The following is a 27,196-nucleotide window of genomic DNA, read 5'->3' as shown; positions in this document are numbered from 1 at the left end:
GTCGTGGCGAAGGCCTAGGGGGGATCCGGTGCCGGGCAGGTGCCTAACGAATCTTTACCCAACGTGTCCCCTGTTAGTCCGTAACAGTGCCAAAGGGCGCTTATTTAGGAGAAGGGGGGAGGGATATTAGTGTCAGACCTAAGATAGCTAGTCGTCAGGATTTTACTTCAGGAGAAGTTTCTAAGTTAGGATCTGACGATGATGATGATGATGACGCGGATTCGTGTGATATTGATGTTTCCTCGAATGGATGTCATGATGTAGAATTCAAGAAACTTTTTGATTAATTTTGAGTTTTCTTCCTCAGGCGAGCCTAAAGAGCAGAAGCAGCCTCCGCCTCGTTGTATTACAGAAGGATTTTTCTTGACGGTCCTTCCCGGTCACAGGAATTTTTACGTTTTCCCTTTGCCCAGAGGTTCGCGAGAGTGGAGGGCGGACGTGCCGCTAAACTTTCGAAGGTGATCGGGGAAGGGAAGAGGAAGCTCTCTTCTCTTCTACGACACCGGAGAGGAGTTTACCAGGTGGCGGATGATTCTTCATTCTCTCGACCCCCCAAGCCAAATCCTGATTTTGTCCGACTTCAAGTCAAACCCTTGCCTTCTAAGCTTCGGTCTCTGTCTCAATTGAAGATTTTATTGCTATGGAGTCTGTTATGAGCTCCTTACAAGAAGCTCAATCCTTCAATATGTGGGTCCTCGGAGGGCTTTTAATGTATATCAAGGACTCCGGGTTTGTTCCTCCTGATGCTCCTCTTTTTGAGAAATTCTGCTCATCTATTTCAATCGCTTCTGTACATCAGAACGAGCTTGCTGCTTCAATGCAGGCCTTTCTTGTTTCTCTAAGGCGTAACCTGTATTTGTCGCAGTTACCCTCCTCTGTATCGGAGATTCAGAGAACCCGTCTGTGTCCTCTTCTCCTTTTGGCGATTTCCTTTTCGATATTTCTGTGCTTTCTGAGGTTTTGAAGGAACATCAAGGTGATGCCTCTTCCCAAGCTCACTGGGCCTTATCAAGAGCTTTTTCCTCTGGTCTTCCTCCTGTTCCTTCAAGGAGTAAGCGTAAGTTTAGGACCAGATCTGTACCTTCTGCTCCAGCCCAACAACCTCCTTCTGGCTCTTTTTTCCAGAGTACATCTCAGGTTACTGGTGCCTCTTCTTCATCCTCTGGTGCTCACCCTTTGAAACGCGGGAGAGGTTCTTCGCGTGGCTCTAAGGGCAGAGAAAGAGCTCAACCTCCAGGAGGACCTTCTTCTTCTTCTTCTTCTTGTCTCTGCGTAAGAATTTTCGGAAGTAGGAGTCATCACCTCGCCTGGAGACCGCAGTAGGAGCTTGTCTCTCCCGCCATTGGTCAGCTTGGCAGGGGAGAGCGGTGGATGCTTGGGTGGTGGAGGTCCTGAAGGAAGGTTACGAGATTCCTTTTGTTTCCAGACCTCCACTTTCCAATCGTCCTCTCGAGTTCAGCAGTTATTCCCCTCTACTCAATCAGGGGTCAAGCCTTGGAGAAGGAGCTTTCGGCCCTCTTGGAGAAGGATGCCATAGAGCGAGCTCCTCCTTCTCCTGGGTTTTACTCTCAGATGTTTGTAGTTCTAAAGGCCTCTGGGTGCCTGGCGCCCCATCATAGATCTTTCGGTTTTGAACAAGTTCATTCTAAAGTCCAAGTTCAGGATGGAGACGGTCCAGACTGTTCTTTCATCCGTCAGGAGGGGGGACTGGATGATTTCCATCGATCTGCAGGATGCTTATCTGCAAATCCCCATCCATCCAAGAAGCAGACCTTACCTTCGGTTTTTCACGGACTCGGGAGTTTTCCAGTTCAAGACCCTTTGTTTCGGCCTCACCACTGCTCCACAGGTCTTTTCTCGGGTGATGGCTCCTGTTTCAGCTATTCTGCATCAGTTAAATGTAAGGATGCTTCGGTATCTGGACGATTGGCTAGTCCAGGCCGAATCTCTAGAGAAATGTCTCCGGTCGAGGGAGATAGTTCTGTCTCTTTGTGTCGAGTTGGGCATTCGTGTCAACTTCGACAAGTCCAATCTAATCCCTTGCCAGATCATGACTTATCTGGGGATTGTTTTGAATTCCCAGATTTTGAGGGCTTCTCCCGCTCAGAAACGGATAGACAAGCTTCTGAGTCTGATCGAAGAATTTTTGTCCTCCGTAACGCAGCCAGTTTCTCTTTGGAGGTCTCTCCTGGGCCATTTGTCATCCCTCATCCAACTGGTCCCGGAGGTCGTCTCAGAATGAGGTCCCTTCAGTCGACACTTCGCCAGTCATGGGATTTCGTGTCCGAGGACACGATAGTCGCCTCTTCTCCACAATGTCGGAAGGATCTCCGTTGGTGGATGCAAGTTTCACCGCCTCAAGTCAGGGACATCTCTTCTTTCGGTTCCTCCGGACCTAATGTTTTGGTCAGACGCTCGGATCAAGGTTGGGGCGCACACCTGGGCTCCGAAGCCGCTTCGGGCCTTTGGTTAGAGGAGGAGAGGAGCATGTCAATAAATTGGAGGGAAACTGAGGGCAGTGTACCATAGGCCTTCTTTCATTTCAGGAACAACTGTTGGAGTCGGTGTCGCGATCTTTGTCGACAACACACAGCAGTCTCGTACTTGAGAAACCAAGGCGGCACACAGTCGGATCTTCTCACTCAAGAAAGCCCGATCAATCCTGTGTTGGGCAGAAGACAGGGGGATTACGTTGGTCCCTCAGTTTATCCTGGGCCATCACAACGTCTTAGCAGACGCCTTGTCGAGACCGAACGAAGTTCAAGGGTCGGAGTGGACACTGCCAGGAAGTCTTCGACAGCCTCAGGAAGAAATGGCCTGTCACAGTCGATCTGTTTGCCACCCCACTGAATTTCGGTGCCAGATATTCTTCGCCCCTTACCCTTTCCAGACTCCTCAGAGTGCCGGGACAGACTCTCTTTTGCAGGACTGGAGGGACTTCAAGCCTATGCTTTTCCTCCGTTCTCTCTGGTGAGGTCAGTCCTCAACAAAGTGGAGGGCAACCAAGCGTCTGGATCTCACCTTGATCGCCCCCTTCTGGCCACAGAAGGAGTGGTTTCCCGACCTTCTGGAAGCACTGGTGGAACCCCCCATTCGCCTGCCAGAGAGACCAGATCTTCTCAAACAACCCCATTTTCATCGGTTCCATCAGAGGCTCCACATGCTTCATCTTCATGCCTGGAGACTGTCAGGAGGTTCTCCAAGCACGAAGGGTTCTCCTCCAGAGTGGCGCGACAGTTGGCTCTTGCCAGGCGGCAATCAACCAGAGTAAATTATCAGGCTAAATGGTCGGTTTACAGACGTTGGTGTAAGTCTCAAGGACATTCAATTTCTAGACCTTCCTTACCGAAAGTAGCGGAGTTTTTAGTTCATTTACATCATGACAGGGCCCTGTCACCTTCGTGCATTAAGGGTTATAGGTCTATGCTTTCCTATAAGTTTTTCAAGGCAAGGCTTCCTGAGATCTCTTCATCTTATGTCATTAGAGATTTACTTCGATCTTTTTTCCCTATCTCGACCCAGGCCGCAGTGTTCGCCTCCGACATGGACGTTAACAAAGTCCTTCAAGCCTTAAGGTTCCCTCCGTTTGAGCCTCTGAATTCTGCCAAATTAGGGACCTCTCTTCTAAGACACTCTTCCTTGTCTCACTGGCTACAGCCAAGAGGGTGGGTGAACTGCAAGCATTCTCTTTTCTGGTTGCCAGATCTGGACAAGACATGATTTTGTCATACCTTCCTGAATTTGTCGCAAGACTGAATCGTCTGATAATCCCATTCCCAGGTCTTTCGTACTGAAGTCGCTGGTCGACTTTGTTGGTAATTTAAATGAGGAATTAGTTCTTTGCCCTGTTAAGGCGCTCTCATGTTATTTACGCCGCACGAAGGACATTCAGGGTCGTCCCCGTCATCTGTTTGTTTCACCCCGAAATGTCAAGAGACCTATTTCAAAGAATGGTGTATCCTTTTTTCTCAGAGATCTGATCGTTTAAAACTGGTGGTTCGGCTGCTGGGGAAGACCAGACGCCAAGAGCACACAGTATTAGAGCAGTTGCTACATCAGTAGCTTTTATGAAGAACGTCTCAGTCGCCAAGGTGCTTGAGGCGGCGACTTGGCGTTCTAATTCTGTTTTTGCCTCATTTTTTACTTGAGGGATATTTCTCTAGTTCTAGGCGACCTTCGTTCTTTGGGTTTGGGCCCGTTGGTGATGGCAGGACAGGTCGTCAGACAGGAGAATTAGGTAGTCTTCCTGTTTTACGGTTGGTGCTACCTGTATATTATTCATTAATTTTTGTTTTGTTGTATATATTTTTTGTTTTTGTATTATAACCCATGGCAGTTTTTGACGTAGTTATAATGGGAATTAGGCAGTTTGGTATTTAGGTGTTTTTTGATGACAAGGAATGACTACTTGGCAACTCATGCTGCTTCCATTTTCAGTTGTGAAATGGTTCCAGCCACTGGGTTGTCGGCACTGGCGACTACGATTCTCCAGAGTCGATTGCTGACCTAGGACTAGCCACTGGTTCGCTTGTCCTGACGACTCCTGCTTCTTCCACTGTCCTGGACAGGGAATAGTCGATGGATCGTCTGCTGTCATCTGGTGACTCGCTCACCATCTACTTTTTGTCTCACCTGTCTTCTCGGAGTCAGACACTCGTGTGAGATCAGGCGACATTTAGTAGCCCTGATTTTCTTGTTGACGAAGTCGGTTGCGTTGATACACCCCCGATGATCGTGTAACATGAGACCAGGTTGGACTGTCAGGCATTCGTCCTTCGGGACTGAATCGCCTTTTTGCTCCGCGCTCCTTTCTCTTGGCACCAGCAAAGCTCGAGTTAGGAGTTGCTCATGAGCCGATTCGTTGCTGGCGACTTCGGGTTGCGTTGATACACCCAAGGTTTGCTTAGCTTTGAATCGCCCAGACAGTCCAGACACTCATCCTTTAGGGAAAGAATAGTGCTTGATAGTCTTCAGGGTGCAGCCTTGCTGTCCGCAATTCGTCTGACTGGTCACCTGGTCGGTCACCTGACTTAGTACAGACGGACGACTATGCACTTACTCCTTGTCCTGTGCTACCGCAGTTGGTGGCATTATGGTAGGAGACTTTGAGTTGTTAGTATCTTTGACCTTGGGTTGAGTTTTGACTGCCTATGATATATATTTCTTTGTTTGTTTTCTCCTATTCTGTCCGAAGGGGAAATTGTATTCAGATTCCCTCCTCCTTTTCAATGTGGTTAATCGGGCTAGATAAATTATATTAAGGTAATTTTTATTAATATGGAATTTTTTATTCTAAAATTAATATTAATCAATACTTACCTGTATAATTTATCTAGTCCCACCCATCCTACCCCACGATCTGCCTATCACAACTTGATTTGAGGGAAGGTTTTCGTATCTGTCAACGACAGTGTTGCCAATGGCGGACAGAATAGGAGGTAGCAGGGTTGCCAATGTGGTAAATTTTGGTGCGGTTTTTGGGGATTTAGGGCTAGATAAATTATACAGGTAAGTATTATTAATTTTAATTTGAGAATAAAAATTCCATTTTCATACAATCAACTTACCTGTCAGATATATACATAGCTAAGACTCCGTCGTCCCCGACAGAAATTCAAATTTCGCGGCACACGCTGCAGGTAGGTCAGGTGATCTACCGTCCTGCCCTGGGTGGCAGGATTAGGAAACCATTCCTGTTTTCTATCATATTTTTTCTGTCGCTTGGAATGTAAACAACGTTTGCAGTTCCTACTGACTTGATTTTTGGATTTCATCGCCATCGATTCTGGGCTATCTTTTGCTGGGAAGTACTGGATCTTTGGTTCGGCATACGCATATTAATTTGTTTTGATAACTTTGGCTTCGAAAATTTCGAAGAATTGTTTACGTGTAACTACCGAACTTTTCGGTAGACAATCACATAGTTTGCAAGAAGGAAAATTTTAATATTTATTCATAATAACGTGTAGAAAAATGTTAGAATTGATTGAGCTAACTTCCTTCTTGACGATGTAAGGAAAGAATAGTTACGCTTCCTTTAGAAGTTTTTATAGCTCTCGTACTAACGAGCAGTTAGAACATTAACATTACTAGTAGTGTGGTATCCTCATCTCCTTCTTACTTCACAGAATCTTCAAATTCAGATTGCAATTTGAAGACAAAGGAATGTAGCTCAAAATACGAGCTATTGAAAGGTAAGAAGTGATTTTACTGTTAGTGCAGTGGAGGGTGCGTTCTATTCGGCTCTGTTTCGCTCCAGGCCTAGACCTCTTCCAAGCTCACATACCAGAGGAGAAGGAAAGTCGAAAGCCTTACGGAGGTAATGGAGAATCCCCAACCGATCAGGCGTCCCCCTCGGCAGGATCTGTAGAACGTCCCAGACTGCCAAGTTCGCCATTGGAAAGGCGTCCTAATTAGTAGAGGGTGCGTTCGATCGGCTCTGTCTCGCTCTCAGGCCTAGACCTCTTCCAAACTCACAAGCCCAGAGGAGAAGGAAAGTCGAAAGCCTTACGGAGGTTATGGAGAATCCCCACCGATCGCGTTCCCTCGGCAGGATCTGTAAAACGTCCCAGACTGCCAGGGATAGCCATTGCAAAGGCAGCCTTAAAAAGTGCGTCTGTTCTTCGTTCCTTTCTTCATCTTACATCCGAAAAGACGAAGAATGTACATGTTAGAAGTTCGGACGATCTGGCTCGTTCTCTGAATAAGAGAACACTGACTCACTGAGCGAGAGGCTGAGAGCCAGCCAGCAAGCTAGCGCGAGCCACGTTCCAACAGCCAGCAGCGAGCCGCGTTCCAACAGACTAGCGCGAGCCGCGTTCCAACAGACTAGCGCGAGCCTCGTTCATACAGATAAACGCGAGCCGCGTTCCAGCAACTGAGTGCGAGCCGCGTTCCAGAACTTTTTCTTGGCGCAAGGCGCCTTCAAAGAGAAAACAGACGGCTTAACTAAGGAGCCTTATAGTAGAATGGCAATCAGAAGGATGCTTCCATTGAACGTTTTCTGGCAAGAGGCTCGTATAACAAGACTAGAGGCGCTCGGATCTATTAGGGCGCACGGGACCTTCCACGCAAGCGGAACGTTCAGGAGCGAGTCTCCTTTCTAGCGTGCGGAACATTCCAGGCGCGCGGAACTATCCAGACGCCAGGGCAACTAGGCGCAAGGATCCAGACGCCAGGCGTCAGAAGATTTCAAAAATCTTCATTAGAGAGAGAGGTCAGTCGCGAGACTCCTCTTTGAATTTTTTAACTTGAACAACTTTCCCCTGGCAAATGTGCAAGATGTCGCACAGGCGGCCGTTGCTTTTGTCAGAAGGATTCTGATACTAAGAGAAGCCCCTTTTCATTATTCAGAAGACTCCTTTGTTAGGCAGTTCCTCTCAATGCGGGGACCTCTCTCCTTGCATCCATGCTCTTCCCTCGTTTTGAGGGAGGGCAAGAGCTTTGGGAGTTTTTCTTAATAAGATCTCATCGATGTTTGGGTATGATGGCGGATAGAAAATATCTACTTCCTTCCGTAAACCCGCCCTAGTGATGAACAGGAATTCTGTCTCTTCCGCGATTTATGAAAAAAATCACGAAGATTTAAAGAGTTCCTTGATTAACTTCGTTCCTTAAGGATATATATATAGATATATATATCTATATATAGTATAGTATATACTCTTTCTATCGTTCTATTAACGAAAAGAACGAAGATAGTAGAAGGTAGTAGTTAGTTTCTGCTGTATGAGAATACGATACGGTCAAATCATAAACACATACCGTAGTTACTTCTTTTCTGTGCAACTCCCCCCCAATTACAAGTATCCTTCTACGTCTTTCCTAGGAAGGACTACGCTTAAAGGGATTGTTAAGCTTACACCTACTTAGCTTCTAGATTTATCGAAGTCTTGTTTCGCTTAAATATGCTTTAATAAGAACTTCCTGAAGTTCGATAATAGGTTTTATTAAATTCCTTTATAATTGGAGTAGCTGGCAAACTCTGGAAGAGTAAGCGGGGACTGCTTTCGCTGAGAGCCTGAGACCAACGCAGTACACCTACGCCAGTTAACTGTCAGTACCATGTAGTGTCAGTCATGAGCGGTCGGGCGAATCTCTCTCTCCTGCGGGATGGAATAACTTTCCGTATCTCTCCCCTACAATCGCGGTCTTAACCTCGGATTGAGGGGATAGTTAAGCTAACATAAATATTTTAAATATGTATGCCTTTTTGCTAAGAAGCTTTCAATAAGAGAGATAGTACAACCTTTCAATGCTGTTTACCGTAGGTAACATTATTAAAGGATTCTATCGCAGCAGAACATTATATTTATGTAATGCTCTCAGGCTTACGAAAGCATAGCTTATTAGAGTACCTGCTCAGAAGAAGATGGATGAGTCGGATGGGAAACATTCTCTTTGGGGCAGAACTTGTTTCCCTGAATGGACTATACTACGTATATAAAGGTTTTTTTCCTACTAAGAACGGAATTAACATGTGAAAGGATGTCGGGTACCATAAAGGCACAGGTGTTCTGGCATAACATAAAAAGAATTAGAAGAAAAGCGCCAGTCTGGCGCAACGCGCCAGAAGTACCAACCTGGCGCAATGCTCCAGAAGCGCCAGCCTGGCGCAAAATTTTGCGCCAGAAGCGCCAGCCTGGCGCAGTGAGCCAAGAGCACCATCCAAGATTTTCTCGTTTTAGCGAGTTTTAACCTAGGAGTCCAGTAGACTCTCGGACACCAAGCTCGGTAACGGCAAGATTCGTTCCTGATTTCGTTACCCATTTAATCACTTAGGCCATTTCCACGACACTCTCATATCGCATAGAGCATCGAGAATCTCTTTTTTCGCTCCTATTCGCGTTAACAAAGAGATCCTTCTCGATCGACGATAATAACTGTTAACATGTTTAACATTTATTGGAAAGAGTTGTGATGAAGACGAACAGGCTTCCTATTGACTGCTCCTTTTCCTACTTCTCCCCCGATTGAAGATGACGTGGGAAAAGCTTCAAGGAAGATTATCTTGCCAGTATAGAGCAACTGGCCTCTTTGGTGGGAGTGTTAGCGCCTCGTAGGAAGGACGTTGCGCTTCCAATCAAGAAGTCTCGTCCTCTCTCCCCTGCGAAGCGAGAGGCGTCATGCAGAACGTGAAGCTTCCAAACTTATCGCAGAGGCTTCGGTTTCGAGAGCGAGATCGGGAGAATCTTACGGAAGACACGTAACGCCAGAGAGACGTGAGACGTCGTCAAGACATGAATAGTCATTTAAAGCTGCTTTTAGACGCGAGGCTCCAACCAAAATTTTGGCGCTAGTTAGGACGCCTTTTGAGAGCGAAGCGTCTTCCAGGCGCGAGGCGTCATCCAGACGTCAGCAGCCACACAAACGGGAGGCGTCAGCCAGGACGCTTGGCTGACTAGAAGCGTCATCCAAGCGGGAAGCGTCATCCATTTATGGAGAGAAGCCTGGGCTGTTGGCGCCTTCCAGGACTATTAAAGCGGGGAAGAGGAAGGAATATCATTCCCTTAGCCCCCCCCTCTCCTATTAGGAGTTTGTCTCCTCCAGAGGAAAGACGTACTGAATTAGCAGCGGAGACTCATCTAGACCCCGAGTTAGAAGTAAACTCGGAGGAGGAGTATCAAGGAAGAGAAGGACTGTCGAACTATAATGTTTTGACAGCCTTGCTTTCTAGAGGAGTATGGAGACGACTTGACTCCTGCCTCTCCTCCTTCTCCGCGCTCTCTTTTTCTCGAGTGCAAAGACGAAGAAATCTTCGTTTTTTTTCTTAGAATGAAGCCCGCCATTTCGATGAAGAGGGCTCTTCAGTCTTTAGACTCTTGGATGAAGTTGAAGAAGGAGTTAGTTAGAACGGTCTTCTGCATGCCTCCAGCGAGACTAGCTGGTAAAAGAGGCATTTGATATCAGACGGGAGAGAATATGGGTATTTCTCTTCCGTCTACGTCAGAAGCGGACTTTTCGACCTTAGTTGACGCTTACACGTAGAACAAGGTTTATTGGAACGTCTGCCCGTATAACTTGGGGCATTTCAGAACTGGACCATCTCCTCAAGGGACTCTTTCATGTATTGGAAGTTTTCAACTTCTTAGATTGGTCCCTTGGGTGATGTCCAAGAAAGCCCATGATTCTGAAGGACTCGAACCAGAAGTCCTTCTGTGTATTTTGTCTTGTATAGACAAAGCGGTTCAGGATGGCTCGGTTGAGATCTCCTCTTTGTTTGGAGCAGGTCTTCTTAAAAAGAGGACAGTATATAGTGTCTTTTTAACCAAAGCGGTCTCCCACGCTCAGAGGGCAGCGCTTCTGTACTCGCCTTTGTCTGACTTTTTGTTCCCTTCTCAGTAGTGAAGGACATTTCTCGTTCATTAACTGAGAAGGCGACTCAAGACCTTCTGACACAGTCAGTAAGGAAGAAGAAACCTGCAGACAGCCCCAAGAACACTGTCATTGTCTGATGAGGAGAAAAAAGACCGGGCCTACAACCTGACACAGATGCGCTAGATGCGAACATATAGGACAGATAAGAGTGTCCGATGTGGACATTGCCAGACATCCTCGAGACTCTACCAAGCTCGAAGCTCCGGCAAGTGGGGAGGAGCCACCCAGGCGCGAGGCGCCAGGCAGCGCGAGGTACCAGCCAGCGGCGAAGCTCCAGGGCAGGCGGCCAAGGCGCCACTCCAAACCGGGGTAGGGCGCGAGACGCCGCCAGGCGCGAAGCTCCAGGCAGGTCGGCAACAGCGTCAGGCAGGCACAACAAAGCGCCAACCTGGCGCGAGACGCCAGCCAGGCGCGAGGCGCCAGGCAGGCACAAAGCGCCAACCTGGCGCGAGACGCCAGCCAGGCGCGAGGTGCCAGCCAGCCGCGAAGCTCCAGGCAGGCGCAAGGCGCCACTCCAACCAGGAGCTAGACGCCAGCCAGGCGCAAGGCGCCAGGCAGGCACAAAGCGCCAGCCAGGCGCGAGCAGCCAGCCAGGCGCAAGCCAGGCTCTAGGCGCGAATCTCCAGCTAAGACGCGAAGCATCATCCAGATGCGAGGCGCCAGTCAAGCGCTAGGCGCCAACCAAGAGCGAAGCACCAGCCAGGCGCGAGGTTCCTGCCAGGCTTCAGGCTTCAGTCGGGTGAGATCCATTTCAAGAAAGCCCTGGTCTTCTTTGAAACATGGAGATCTCCTAAGCACTTCATTAGTGACTTGATTCCTTCAAACAGCTGAGAATTAAAGCGCAGGAAGTGCGCGCTTTTACAAGTTCTTGTTCTTTACATAACAATATGTCATATAAGACATATTAGCTGTGTTGTACGGTAGAGGCAACTCTGTGTTGACTTCTCATTACACAAAGGATGTCAAGTTAACCTACGAGAGATTCTTCTCTTTTGGTTTATACGTTTCTGCGGTACTACGTTACTGGGATAGGAGCCGACACTGATCCTTAACTTTGAGTTAAAGTTTTTTAACTTAGTGAAATTATTGGGGTTTTTGAAAGGAGTGTGGGGATAACTCTTTCTAATTTGAGCGCTCCTTCATAAGGTGTATTGTCATATAAGTGGATCAGCACCCATTGACAAAGTCCTTTCAGGCTCTGCCGAGTAAGTGGATAAGACCCCTTCGGCAGACCCACAAGAACTCTTGGCCATAGATCACATATCTCGCTAAAGTTTCTTGAGGTGATGCAGACTACTGGGCAAACACCCACGAAGTCTACCACCTATCAGGTAGGAACCAAGGTTTTATTTATACCTACAACATATGTTGTTTACCTGTCTATTCCATATAGTAGCTGTCTCTTACCCCCTCCACCGAAGGGTGCCAATCAGCTATGTATATATCTTGACAGGTAAGTTGATTGTATGAAAATGATATTGTTATGATACAATAAAGTTTCATACATACTTACCTGGCAGATATATACGATTAGGGCCACCCAGCCTCCCCGCAAGGAGACAGGTGGAAGAGAAAAAATCAATGATAGAAAACCAGGAATGGTTCCTAATCCTGCCACCCAGGGCAGGACGGTAGATCACCTGACCTACCTGCAGCGTGTGCCGCGAAATTTGAATTTCTGTCGGGGACGACGGAGTCTTAGCTATGTATATATCTGCCAGGTAAGTATGTATGAAACTTTATTGTATCATAACAATATCATTTTTTATATCTTGCACCTAACATTTATCACAAATGCATATACGTATATTCTAGTTTAGTCTTAGTTCATTATTATTTAATCTTTTAACCAAATAGGTTAGTCTGTAGACTACATCCTCTGTGTTCAATAAGATTAGAAAATCAAATATGTAGATATAAAGTAGTATATATGAAAGATTATGTATATTGGTATAAAATGTTCTCCATGGAAGGGTTTGTCAAGTTGAGATTAAAGCCTTCTTGATAAGATTATGTATTGGGATTCAGGTCATCAGATGGTAGGATAGAGTGAGGAATGATACCTTTGAATATAGAATTTAGGCCAAAGGTCATGCACTGGGATCTAAGAGGTCATCCAGTGCTGAAAGAGAAATTGACAGTATAAGGTTTGAAAGGTATAACAGGAGGAAAACCTCAGCTACATCATGAATCAATTGTTAGGAGAGTGTGAAAAGTAAGAAGGAAGAAAGAGAATATGAATGGAGTTACAACTAAGGAACAAAAGGGGTTGCAGGTACGGTCCAAAGGCACCCTGCAAAGAACTTGAGTAATGCCAACAGTGCACCACATGAGGTGCACTGATGGCACTACCCCCTACGGGGATGATACCATTAAGGAAATTGCGGAAATTCCAAATGTAGATGAAATGATAATGACAGAGACGTTTAGGACATATCCTATGCACCCTTGGGAGAGAATAGTGGATAAAAGTGTCAACTGGCTTCTTTGGGCACCAAAAGAGTTGGAATACATGTAGTTATTGTGATGAGAATTATTAGATTAGAAGCTGGATATAATTGGAGGCAGTGCTGATGGCCCAACCTAAAGTAGCATAGGCTAAGCAAGGCATGTAATGGCATGAGGCTCACTACCATGATGCACCTAGGCTTGTGTATGCATTGTTTTTATCAAGGGATGGATGGCTTGGTTGCCATTTTACTGCATGAGTGGATGATGCCAAAACCAAACGTGAATTAGCTTAGCCTATTATAATAAGCTGGACCTACCCTATGTTCTTTTGGGTATGTGCTAATTATGTCTTGATAGATCCTAAGAGAATACAAACCTGTATGGGTATTCCATTCTCTATGACCTGTACATGAGAATTGGGAGTTCAAGCACAGCAGATCTCTGTTACATGATTGTTTTAGGTAATGTGGGGGTCATCATGCACCTGATTGTGCACCCACCCAAAGCATGCCCAGTTCATCTGGCTCTTCCTCTGGTGTGCATGTGTACAGTAATGCTCATCGCTTCCCACTTAGAGCTTTCTAGTAGTTCACTCTTGGCTTATCATAAGGAATCACCCAGCTGTGTTGATTACTGTTAGCATTATTCTTGGTGTATACCAGTCAGCACCTGTAGATCAGATTTTCTTGTCCACAATTCCCAGACTGATTGCCTGGGAAATTTGGTGTTGACTATGACTCTTCAAGAATAGGAGCCTTCTCGTTCTGAGAGGGGTCTATTGGGGCCTGTTGGTTCTCTTATAGAACCCATGAATGCCGAGTTGGTGAGACACTTACGCAAGCTGATTTCGATCATTCGTTAGTGCAAGATCTCAGGAAAGTGACCATAGAACCTGTGCCAAATGTAATCTAGCAAACTAGGGTTTGCCCCTTTTAAGTGAGACCATCATTTCAACTGCTGTGATCTCTGCAACATGTGTTACATGAGGTCTAAGCTACAGATCAGAAGGTTCCCTTGCTTCTGACATACTAGCCAAAGTTGAATGTGCCAGGGAACTCTGAGGAGGAGGAAGAGAAGAGACTGCTTGCTTTTGTTTGCATTATCCCATTCATGATTCTTACCTTAGTTACATGGTGAAAGGAGGTAGCAGTGTCAGAGTAGTAAGACCTGAGCAGGATACATTGCGGGGATCCTCATAATCAAAACAAACACTGCAGGAGGTTAAGCAGCATTGAGCTCCTTAGCAGGATAAGTAGCGGTGTTGGGTTGATATGAATACTAAGGACAACAGCATCCCCTGCAAGTGCTCCAGCAAAGTTGCATGTGAATTAGGAACAGGAAGAGGCAAACAACAAGCACATACACCTAAGTCTCACCTTGACTTGAACATTTGGTTCAGCACTGTCAGAGTGTGTTGGAGACATACTGTCACATACATACCCCCCCCCCCCCCTCTTCAAATTGAGCCATAGGAGAACAAGTAGAAGTGGCAGGGGGAGAGGGAGAGAGTCTAGGAGGAAGGAGCTGAAAAGATTTGTTGGTGTCAAGAAGTGTAGCCCTGAAGACACTGGTGAATGTGTTTGGCCTTCCAGTGTTTCTTGCCAAACTTTCATTGCAGAAAATTACACTTGCAGGAAAATGCTAACACACAGAAGACGTAAAGATACCCACTTACATCCTTCAAAGTTCCTTTGTGCACTTTTTAAAATTCACTGTGAACATAAATACACAAACACCATACGATAAAAAAAATGAAAGAAGCCTCCACTTTGGTCGGTCAGAGCACAGTGAATTGGCTTAACTCAACCAGAACTGAAGAAAAGGTCCTGGCTTACAGCAGTTAAGTGGGGGAATGCCACCCACTCTAAGTGCCTACCATCAATTAACTATCTGGGTACCAAGCAACAACTGTTTCCACAGAGGGAAACTCCTTTATACAAGGTTTGGTTTTTCTACCTATGGAGATTTTATATTTTGTAGATTAAAAAAATTCATAGGGACATTTTTAGTATACTGGTGTACATGTCTGACATTGTCCGTATGTTGGATTTTTTATATATATATATAAATTCACTAACAGTAATAAAATTGCAAATATAATTCTTAGATAACAATACAGTATTCAATGAATAACAATTTTTGCAGATTGGGGAGCAGGAGAGGAAGATCCAGAAATAACAAATGTGTGGGAGGATAATTGGGATGATGACAACATTGAGGATGACTTTTCGCAGCAACTGAGGTATCAGTGATGATTGGTATTAATTTTTAATATTCCATTTGATAGGTGATAAAATTATGGTAAATATTTGCAAGGTAAAAAGAGATGAAAGGAGCAATAAGAAAAATTTTGCCTCACTTTATACTGGTCCTTTTTTCATTTATGTTATACAATAACTTATCTACTGCATTGGTGAACTATATTGTCAACAACAATAAAAGCAATGGTCATATGGTAGGTACATGTTATGTATAGTAAACATACTAATTATATTTAAGCTCCGTTTATATCATTTGTAAATCATAGTTAAATATGTATATGAATTAGTTAGTGTCATGAATTAATTAGTGTCACCTTTGATTTTTTAATTTCCTGAAAAGAAAACTATTGTGCCGGCTTTCTGTCAGCTGTCAGAGCTTAAAAACTACTTGGCTAGAGGGCTGCAAATTGGTGTTGATTATCTACCCTCCAATCATCATTTTAGGTTAAAGTTAGCCATAATTGTGCATCTGACAACAATGTAGGCCAGGCCACCACCGATCCGTGGTTAAAGTTTTTGGGCTGCGGCTTATGTAGCATTATATCAAGACCACCAAATGATAGACCTGTTTTCGGTGGCCTTGATTATTCGATGTACAGGAAACTTGATTGCTCTGAATGCATATTTTACTTTTATGTATGATAGACATTTTTAAAGCATAGTTTTCAAACAATATTCCAGCAAATGAACAATACATACAGGGAGTTTGGGCAAGTTGAAGACCACACTAATCAATAGTATGCTTTCATTTCCAATTCAGTGCTTTCTGCTTTACTCTACTATATAAAATTATAAGAGTATTACATAGTATTCTTTTCATAGGTGTTGCCTCATGTTTCCTAGCAGGTTTCTCAATTTATAAAAAAAAAAAATTACCCAAATCCTTCAAATTATGTACATACATGTATTTTACTCATGAACTTAGAACCTGCAAACACAAGTGCTAATTATGTTAATATGTAGCTATGTAATTAAAGCTAATATTTATTGGTAAACCTGAGTGCTGACTTTTTTCATAGCTAAATTTTCCCAAGAACACATCTCTTCCATGTTTTTTATTAAAATATGGAAAGAAAATCTAAAGTATTAGATAATAATCACCAGTAAAGAATTTGGACAATTGAAATGCCCTTTATTACATAATTACACCTTTTCAACAAATACCTGTTTGGTAAATGAAAGCATCATTGCATAGTACTGTAGTTGGTATTTGATTCTGAATTATTTTAGGTAGTATGGTAACTGTAAAAGGTCAGTTGGTATTGTCACAAAATTACAAGTAATGCTACTGGTAGGCATAGCTTATGATCTGTTATTAGATATGTATCTGGGAGTAATATTCCATCCACTGTTCATTAATGAAAAAAAACTTGGTATATCTTAGTTTAACCAGACCACTAAGCTGATTAACACCTCTCCTAGGGCTGGCCTGAAGGATTGATTTTTAAATACGTGGCTATAGTAGATTCACATCAACCGTGCATCTGATGTCGAAGCCAGTCCCTTATGACTCTCCTGATTGGCTGTTGATAAGCCAGTCACAGGGCTGGAAACTGTCTGTATTCTCTCGAGAGAGTTCACATAGGCAGGATGTATGTTCTACCTCTTCTAAGAGATATGTCTTTTCAAAAGTATCCCTCAGGAGAGGTGGAGCATACATCCTGCATATGTGAACTCTCTCTCGAGAGAGACTGTTTCCAGCCCTGTGATTGGCTTATCAACAGCCAATCAGGAGCGTCATAAGGGACGAGCCTAGACATCAGATGCACGGTTGATGTGAACCTACTATAGGAACTAATTAGTTACTTAGCAATGGGACACCTATAGCTTATTGTGGGATCCGAATAAAATTATATCGAGAAATAAACTCCTCTGGTTCTGCATTGGCGGCAGCGGGGAGCGAACTCGGGCTACTAGATTGATAGGCGAGTACACAATCTACTCATCTAATGAGGAACTGTTCATTAGGGAAGCAGGGGTTATATAACTAATGTTTGGTGACTAGCCTGTTGGAACCTATGTAATATGATTATAATGCTTAATATATACTACATTGTCTTTACAGGGCAGAGCTGAATGTCCAGACTGAACAGTAGCTGCTAGATGTCCTTCTAAAAATTATGCCATTTAGATCCAAAGATTTTTTACGTTTAAGTCAATGTCAAGGATTCTGTACAGTTTTGATTATTTTTCTACGTTTTTCCTAGTTTAACTGCTGGATTTTTTTTTTCAAATAAAACTACCTTTTATCTCAAATGTATTTATTAACCATCTACAGCACATCCATTTTCATCAACAGAAAATTCTAACAAGACTTCTGGGGCAAGTGATTTTGAATGAAATTTCAAGCCAGATATAGTAGTTTTAAGAAAACAAAATATATTTACAGTGTATGTACACAAATGAGCCCAACAGGATATGGACAAAACTTTTGCATTTTAATTTAATAACGTAAGTCTAGGTTTTAGAAATATTCAAAATCATTCATGGCCGTCCAAGAATTTGCTAAGAAAGTCCTTTGGTTTTGGATCAACAGAATCCCTCCAATATGACATAATTCCATGCTTTTGCTTCCAAATTTCAACTGTCTCCTTCAACTCCATTTGACCCTGAAAGATAAAAATAAATCCTTTGAGAAAGAAAAAATGCACTGTAGTTTATCATATTAAACTAGGTAAGCTCTTTTACCTAAAAAGTAAATTATTTAAAACTGGTATTTGTATGCAGATTCCAAGGCAAAAATAAGTGTCAAACATACTTGATTATATAGCGTATAATTATACAGATAATAATTAAATTGCATGGAGTATGTATAGCTGTACAGAAATTATCATTAAAATCTTTGAATTCATGAAATTACTTTAGCCACAGTCAATCATCTCCTCTGGGCAAGAACCTGGAGTAGGGGATTAAATTCATTCAGCTTATCACAACAGTACTGATTCCATGCAAAATAAAAACACCATACAAACGAACAGTACTGAATGCAGTGCCAGGATACTATACTATACTGTAAAAACAAGAACTATCGTAGATGATATTTTGTGATGTTTACAAGCTGCTGATAATTTACACTGCAAATATGAATATGAAAAGAATTATTGGTTAATGAAATCTACTGGCTGTACCACCCTACTAAGGAATGAGTTACATTCCAGACGGCCATTTGCATGTTGCATTGTTAGTAAGTTGGTTACTGTACTCTGCATGCCTATTTAAGTACAGTATGATATAAAGTCAATATAACATTGTTTGTTTTTTCATCCTAAAACACTACATACAATGCTGTATTTACAGAATAGGTGCGCAAAACAAAATCTGAACTTGGAGGTGGCAAAGGGGAGTGCTCTGAAAGCAATTTTAATTTGCAACCCCATTTGTTTATATCTGAGTGTTTGTAAGTAGGGTGTGTTGTATAAGATGTTTCTGGGTGTATGTAGAATTATGATTGATACAGCAGTAAGGATTCAACCTTTTACACAATACATGGAAGGGGTTCTTTAGTACTTGAGGAAGACTTGTTCTTAAACTTAATATTACAGTGCAAGTCAGACAGTTCTTAATGGGGAAAATGGTGATGGTTTTAAGTTGTCCTTTGGATTACTGATGCCTTCATAAACTTGTTTGTATCTTTGCTGCACTGCACAGTTACCAGTGCATGGTGTAGGTGGTTCACCATTTTCAGCTTACTCTTTTAATTTTGGGGAGACTAGCCCTATAAATGTAATGAACTTCAATTTGGCATTCTGGTTAAAGAAAATAGTTTAGTCAGACCACAGGATAAAAATCTACCTCACAAGGTTAGGGCTGTGCTGCATGTTGGTCTGGTTAAATTATACAGTAATGACAATTAACTTGGGTAAAAGCCATAACCCAGATTCTGAAGATCATTATAGATATGTTATGTTTCTACTGCTGAGTTATCTAATATATCAGTAGTTTAAACAGCTGCTTTATAAAATCACAATTTATTAACTTCAATTGTATTTTTCTTAACTGTATACAAACCTGAGGTCCTTTACATTAGGAATTACTTTACAGCGAAGCTGGAACATGGCCGTTAAATTCTTGAACAAGGTGTTTAGGCAGTAACTACCACCTGGTAGGCGGGTTGACACCCGCCTTTCAGCCCAGGTTTCAGATTGAGGGCATTAATGTAAAGGAAATCAGGTATGTATAGTTAGGGAAAATACAATTTACTTAAAAAAATTATAATTTGTTCCTACACGATATACAATCCCTCAGTCCTTTACATTAGGAAGACTCACTGATCGGTAGACCCTTAGAAGTCTCAAGTCGAGACTTCTTAGGGGCGTGGAAGCTAACCTCCTCTTCTTAGGTTGGAAAGCCTTTGGACAGGGAGGTAAGGAGATTTTAGATGACGAAGATGATGACCCTGTGAAACTCTCTGCAACACGGGAAAGGAGGGTGCCGTGCCATGGTAAGAAACCTTGCTGATCAAGAGCAGAGAGTTTGTTCGGTAGATTGGCTCGGCGACAGAGCTGGCTGGCTGAGCCAAGTCGAGTGAGTTGAGCAGATCATCACCACATAATTATGAATGGTAATCGTCAGCAAAGAACTATCACTGCTTCCTAATTAATTGTTCTTTGCGACTGAAGCTCTAAGAAGAATAAAAAGGGATTCTGTGTCTGCTGTCCTATGTGTTCAGACCCTAGGGTCCAAGACACGAGGATAGTACTTGACCATTCACCTAGACAGTGTAGGAATGCAATGCCAAGCTATGCATAAACCCAAACCAGACTAAAGAGCAAACTCATCTGTACTGGTAAAGGCTGCTCTCACTGTATGATAGCAAGCGCTTGGCAAGCGCTAGAATTTGTAAGAATTCCTGTGCTTGGCGAGAAACCTGACTTTATTATAAGACAATAATCAAGCGAGTCTTGCCCCGCCCTGGGTTGCTCAGCAATATGATGAAGCCGAGCACTCAGAGAGCGCCAGCGAAACCAAGGGATCCAAGTACTCGCTGAGACTCCTGATTCTTCTTGTAATAACAATTACATGTATATCGGGAATTCTTGTCTCGCCCAAGTGTCTGCAGATCATAATATTATAAAACCAGAACACTCGGAAAGTACCAGAAATTCCAGAGAATTCAAGCACTTGGGGAGACCCAAATTCATCAAACGATCATCAGGTAAGGGTTCCTTTTCGACTCCAGTAGAAATCGAGGCGGAACAGGCATAAAAACCAGTCCTATATGCGAGCATTCAAGGCTAAATGAAAAGTGCAGTTCCACAGAATATGCACATGAGGCTCACAAAATGCAAGACCCCACAGGGGACTGTGAATTGGGATCCATCCAAAAGACAGAAATAGCCAGGTGTTCGAAACTTCAGAATCGAAACACCAGGTGTCGAGAGGGTGAGAAGTCTCCATCACCAATAGAAGATCCTTCCTCAACGACGTGGACGTATGTCCGGTGGGACCTTCAGACTCTTCCAGAAATGTAGGCCCCGGATGCTAAATCCTAGAGAGAGCAATCTGCAGGATCCCTCCTATTCACCTTGCCCCTCCCAGTGTAGCCAGAGGAAGTAGAGAGAATAGGTGAGTAAGATTGGATGCTCTGGCTCACCTTGCTAGCAGAATTAGCAAAAGTGAGTCGCAGGCAGCCATCAACCTGCGGTGATGGCCTGGACGTGAGTCTTGGAGAGCGTTCTTACCCTGGAGAAACACTTTCCCAAGGAGGGTTACAAAACTCGCAAAGAGGAGAAACACTCGCCGCCACCAAGACCAGTCTGTCACGAGATCGTGACCTGCATGGAGTTAATCGTTCAACTGACTGGCAAGAGCTGGAACCATCCTCCCAATGCCTCCCAGTCCCTTTTGAGGCAGAAACCTCTCAGGAGGACTAAATGGGGAACCTTCTACTGGTCTCGCAGCATGTGCAGTCTCATGAGGCCGTCCCGTTAACCCTGGGAACTTAGCAGTCACCGTGAGAGTGATCGCTGGCAAGGTGTAAATCACCTGAGTGACTCACCCCTTTTTTCCACTCTGTGCCAGAGTCATGACAATGAGTGGATTCAATGTTAATGATTCAGGATGTATGCGAATCTGCAGATTTACGTGCACTCGCGGACGCTCACGAATGAGCGACTGACACAGATTTAGTCTAGGAGGCAGAACCTCTAAAACCAGCTGAAGTGCGAACCGAAGTTTGCACTTCTATGGCTCCTGACATGCTAGACCCTGGGGACAGCATGATGGTTCCTCTTCCTGAAGGAACAGGAGAGCCAACAGAAGACCCAACTGCCGCCTCAGTTCGAGGAGGCAGACCCTTAGAAGTCCTGTGACGAGACTTCTAAGGGCGGTGGGAGACTACCTTCTCCTTCTCCATCAAGGGATCCTTAGAAGTTGAAGGGGAGGAAGTTGAAAAAGACGATGATGATGACACTTGATGAGCTCTCTTCCTTCTTGACTTCTTCGCCAATTTTTGCGAGACTTCATCTATAGGACAAAGCATAGTCGCCAGCAGTATTACGTAGTTAATAATCACAGGACAGTTGCGTAGATGCTGTCCAGTGACAAAACTCCAGGATAACAGCGGCAAATGAATATGATTTTCAGCAGGGGAACAGTATACACATTTGAGGGCCAACATCACAGCATACTAATGAGTCACAGGTACTAGTCCCAGGTTAGGATAGCCAACACGAAGAAATATACTACAACCATCTACTTCTGCAATCTATTAGCAATCACTGTTAACCTATAAAAGAAAGGAAATATGATTAAAAAAGAAAGATACTCCTCTCGCATCCAAGGGCACTGCTCTATGAAATGAGAGGAGATCCCTCAAAACATCAAAACCACACACCCCATCCCCCCTTCTTTGCCCAATAAGCTAGTCAAAAGGGCAAAGGAAAAGAGAGAAAACTTCCAAATTCCCTCTCAGTAAGTCCCCCAAAGCGTAAGTGTAAATGTCAAATATATTGTCCTGCCCTGACATTAAATGGCAAAAATAAGTGATAAAGTTGTAGATACACCCTTGCTGCCGACCCTTAACACGGAAAGGGGAAAGACGGTTCACCAGACTTATCACAAGAAGTGGGTTATATTAATTATTAAAACCAAACATAGTACATTCAAAATATTAAAAACAATAAAAGAAAGATCCCACTGGGAAATCTTGATTAACAGCTAGTCAGCAAGAGCTCACATACATATGTCTTCAATGGAAGATGACCGCAAGCAAAGTGGAGTGTTTACATTTGGGCAGGCAGGTCTACTCACCTATCAGACAGTAGTCACTGCCTAACCACTGAGTTCAAGAATTTAATGGCCTTGTTCCAGCTTCTCCATAAAGTAATTCCTAATGTAAAAGTCTGAGGGTTTATATATCATGTAGAAACAAGCAGCGTTTGTCATCCAACAGCCAAATTGTATTAGATACAAGGTTTTTTTTTTTTCTTTGCTAGGTTTTGAGCAATTTTTACTCTGCTTTCATATATGCAACATTCCAGTTCAAGTGCAACAGAGATTAAGACCTAGAATTTCCAATTCTCAATGAGGAATTCAAGGAATTTATTTCTGGTGATAGAAATTCATCTCTCGATATAATGTGGTTCGGATCCCACAATAAATTGTAGGTCCCATTGCCAGGTGACCAATTGGTTTCTAGTCAGGTAAAAATATTTAATCCTTCGGGCCATCCCTAGGAGAGCTATTAATCAGCTTAGTGGTCTGGTAAAACTAAGATATACTTTACTTCCACTTTGCAAACTGGCATCAGATGTCTCACTTTTAGCTAACAGTTAAATTCTGATTCCACCCGACTTCCTTACATTCTACATTAACTACAAGGCACTCAAAGCCTACTGATTAGATCCACATATACACAGGTATGGGAAATATGAAGTTAATAATTAAAATTACAAATATTGTTTTCATTATTCTGCCCCTCTTTGTTGAATCCAATTATCAAAATTACAAGTAAAACATGTGCCTTATTTGATACTTAACTAGTTTTATTTTGCTCACCTTAATGACCAGCATATCAATGACACGAATATCTTTCACATCACGATGCTTTTCGAACTGCTCTCTTAGTTTTGCTCGACACTGTTCTTTGGATTTTGGGAAGTCGTAGTCTAAAACTGAAAGAATAAAAAAATTTTCAACAAATTACAGACAAAAACTTTTAGACAATCATAAAATACCCTTACTCAATGTGATAAGCAGCTAAGACAAGTTATCTGAGAGAGCTCATTACATGTCAAACCCCATAATGGAAAATTAAACATGAAAAGGCTAATTATGATGACAAAGAAAAGCATGATCAGTCAGTTTTTGAGGGGGGGAGAATTCACCCCAAAATTCCAATAATTATATACTGTATATAATGGAGGGGTTCACTAAAGTAAATGATCTTTAAATTTCAGTAGTACTGTAAGTGGAACCTCTACATGCTAAAGTCCCTACAGACGAAAAATTCAGGTTACGAAAGCAAAGACGAAGATTTTTTTGCTTCTGTGTACGAAAATAATTCAGGTTCCAAAAGGGTAAAGTCCGAGATTCGCCTGGGCCGCCGAGAACAATTTTAAAACTAGCGCGACGCCAACTCAGTAGACTTGCCACCATCCTCCCGCTCTCCCATTGGTTCCTGATGCTAGTCACTGCCGTAAGATCCTGCTCTCCTATTAGTCAGCATCTGTCCCATCATGCCTCTATGTAAAGGCGTTCCTTGACCATTTCTTGCGGCAGCGGTATCGTAAACACCTGGAATTCGTTCGTTCACATATATTTCATTTGTTAACATGATATTGTTATGATACAATAAAGTTTCATACATACTTACCTGGCAGATATATACATAGCTATCGACTCCGTCGTCCCCGACAGAAATTCAAATTTCGCGGCACTCGCTACAGGTAGGTCAGGTGATCTACCGCCCTGCTCTGGGTGGCAGGACTAAGGAACTATTCCCGTTTTCTAATCAGATTCTCTCTTCCACCTGTCTCCTGCGGGGAGGCTGGTGGGTCTTCAATTGTATATATCTGCCAAGGTAAGTATGTATGAAACTTTATTGTATCATAACAATATCATTTTCATACATTCAACTTACCTGTCAGATATATACATAGCTGATTGACCCCTTTGGTTGAGACAAGGCAAGAGACAGCTAACTAACTGACTAGACAGGTAAACAACATATGTTGTAGGTATAAATAAACCTTAGTTCCTACCTTATTAAGATGGAAGACTTCGAGGCTACTGCCCAGGAGTCTGCTTCATCTCAAGAGCCTTAGCGAGAATAGTGATCTGTGGCCACGAGTTCTTGGTGGATCTGTCGATGGGTCCTATTCCACTTACTCGACAGAACCTAACTGGCGTTTGTCAATGGGAGCACATCCGCTTATATGACAACACGCCTTTATTTAAGGAGCACACAACCGATCCCGATCACCCGATCCTAACCCGTGTTAGTTCTAAGATTGCCAAGAGTTATCCCCAAACTCTTAGCAAACAACCACAACTCGAAACTCATACATACAAAAATAAAAAATTTTGTACCCCTCTAATAGTCAGCTGTCACTCGACGTTTCCAAATGAAGCGAAGTGAAGGCCGCTAGTGCGACAACTGACACTCCCATGCACAGGAAACACGAGAACACATCCGACAAGAGGGTTACGTACACAATTTAAGGATCGGTGCTCTCTCCTTTACCCAGAACCGTCTGTGCTGACACAAACGGACCTAAAGAAAAACATTTCTCATACGTAACTCGTCACGTCTTTTAAATAATGAGATGCAAACACAGAGTTTGCATCTCCAATAAGTTGCGTCCAAATGTTTTTTGAGTGACATATTTCTTTGGAACGCCACAGAGGTTGCGATTGCCCTAACTTCGTGGCTCTCACTCTTAAAAGATTAAAAGAATCATCTGGACAATTCTTATGAGCTTCCATAATAACACTTCTAACAAAGAAGGCTAAGGCGTTCTTGGACATTGCTCTCTTGGGGTGGGGTCTTTTTACTGAGCACCAAAGACCTTTTTGCGAACCCCCCAACTGCTTCTTCCTGTCCAAGATAAAATTTTAGAGCTCTAACTGGGGCAAAGGGATCTTTTCTGCCTCTCTGCCCACCAAACTAGAAAGTCCTTTCACCTCGAAGCTCCTGGCCAGGGATTCGAAGGGTTTTCGTTTTGGCAAGAAAGAGAGACTGAAATGAACAAATTGCAGAGTCTCCTTTGAAGCCAACTCGTGATTCAAGGGCGTGCAACTCACTGAACACCCTTTTTGCCGTTGCAAGAGACATCAGAAACAAACACTTTCTAGTGATATTACGAAAAGAAGCAGTGGTGTAGTGGTTCGAATTCTTCGGAGGATAGAATTTAAGAACCACATCTAAGTTCCAGCTTGGAACCTTAGGTTCAAGTGACTTTGATGTTTCGAAGAAATGAGGTCGTGCAAATCCTTATCATTCGTTAGATCTAATCCCTTGTTTCTAAAGACTGCTGACAGCATACTCCTGTACCCCTTAATAGTCCGTACAGAGAGATGCGACTTTTCTCTAAGAAACAAAAGGATCCGCAATTTCGGTCACAGAGGTACTGGAAGAGGACAGCTTCTTCGACCTGCACCAGCTTCTGAAAACTTCCACTTCGATTGGTACACTCGCCTAGTAGATGATCTGCGGGCTCTAGCAATTGCGCTTGCTGCCTGGCGAGAAAACCCTCTCGCTCTGACAAGTCTTTCGATAGTCGAAAGGCAGTCAGAGCAAGAGCGGGTAGATTTTGATGGTACCTCTCGAAGTGGGGTTGTTTGAGCAGATCTATTTCTGTTTGGAAGAGATCTGGGGAAGTCCACTGTCCACTCCATCACCTCTGTGAACCAAATTTGAGCTGGCCAATACGGAGCAATCAGAGTCATTTTGGTTCCTTCGGATGCCACGAATTTTCTGACTACTTCCCCCAGTATCTTGAACGGGGGAAAAGCGTAAAACATCTATCCCTGACCAGTCCAGGAGGAAGGCGTCTGTTGCATAGCCCTGGGATCTTCCACCAGGGCACAAAATGTGTCTATCCTTTTGGTTTTGAGGAATGTGGCGAAAAGATCTATTTGAGGCTTCCCCCAAAGGAGCCAAAGGCTCTGACAGACTTCTGAGTGGAGTGTCCATTCTGTGGGAAGGCCCTGGAACCTCCTGCTCAGTCCTGTCCGCTCTCACATTCCTCTCCCCTTGGGACAAACCTCGTTAGAAGAACTACCTTCCTTTGGTTCGCCCAAATCAACAGATCTCTTGCCAGCTCGTACAGAGCGAAAAGAGTGAGTCCCTCCTTGTTTCTTGACATAAGCCAGAGCTGTCGTATTGTCTGAGTTTATCTGTACGACCTTGCCTCTGACTATGTGTTCGAAGCTCTTTAGCGCAAGGTGAATTGCTAAAGCTCCTTGCATTTATGTGCCATGACACCTGTTCTGCCGACCAGGTGCCTGACACTTCTTTGGATCCCAATGTTGCACCCCAGCCCGACTCCGACGCGTCTGAGAACAATGTCAGGCTTGGGTTCCGTACTTGCAGGGACACTCCTTTGTTTCTTTAGGGAATCAACCACCACTTTAAATGATTTTTTATTTCCTCCGAGATTGGAAACGTGTCCGAGAGCTGTCCTGTCTTCCAACCTAACTCCAACTTCTTCTCAGGAGAACTGAAGCGGACGAAGATGTGTCTTCCTAGGAGAAAGAACTGTTCGAGCGAGGAAGGGTCCCCAGAAGGCTCAGCCATTCCCTCGCTGAAGTGCGCTCTTTCCCTAAGAAGTTCGATACTGTGGCACAGCCTTTCTTATTCTCTCTTGAGAGGGAAAAACTCGAAACCCCGAGAATCCATCTTAATCCCAGATAAACCACGTTCTGGCTGGGGATCATCTGAGACTTCTCGAGGTTCACGATCAATCCCAATGATTTTGTCAATTCCAGTGTTGTTGACAGGTCCTCCAACACTGCTTTTGAGACCTGGCTCTGATAAGAGCCAGTCGTCCAGGTACAGGGAGACGTTTATCCCTTTCAAATGTAAATGTCTTGATACATTTTTCATCACGTCCGTGAAGACTTGAGGAGCCGTGGAAACGGCCGAAACACAGGGCCCTGAACTG

The 27,196-nt window shown here is 43.7% G+C and overlaps 2 protein-coding genes and 1 long non-coding RNA gene across 3 annotated transcripts in view; 2 read left to right on the top strand and 1 right to left on the bottom strand.

The window, feature by feature from the left end:
- Positions 1-27,196, top strand: part of LOC135222013 (exportin-7-like) — a 364,750-nt gene that overhangs the window by 189,408 nt on the left and 148,146 nt on the right. The window lies entirely within an intron of this gene.
- LOC135222012 (uncharacterized) lies at positions 12,188-17,338 on the top strand. The gene is made up of 2 exons (XR_010316154.1): positions 12,188-15,070; positions 17,155-17,338. It is a non-coding gene; the product is annotated as an uncharacterized LOC135222012 (long non-coding RNA).
- On the bottom strand, positions 17,334-23,203 carry LOC135222011 (NADH dehydrogenase [ubiquinone] 1 alpha subcomplex subunit 6-like; the record flags this gene model as incomplete). The annotated part of the gene is given in 2 exon segments (XM_064260137.1): positions 17,334-17,698; positions 23,088-23,203. Coding segments are annotated over 2 exon segments (245 nt in total), but the record flags the coding sequence as incomplete, so codon positions are not given.

Source organism: Macrobrachium nipponense, chromosome 3, assembly GCF_015104395.2.
Source record: "Macrobrachium nipponense isolate FS-2020 chromosome 3, ASM1510439v2, whole genome shotgun sequence".
NCBI classification, from domain to species: Eukaryota; Metazoa; Arthropoda; class Malacostraca; order Decapoda; family Palaemonidae; genus Macrobrachium; species Macrobrachium nipponense.
Note: the sequence above shows the minus strand (reverse complement) of the source record. Positions and strands in the feature narration are given on the sequence as shown.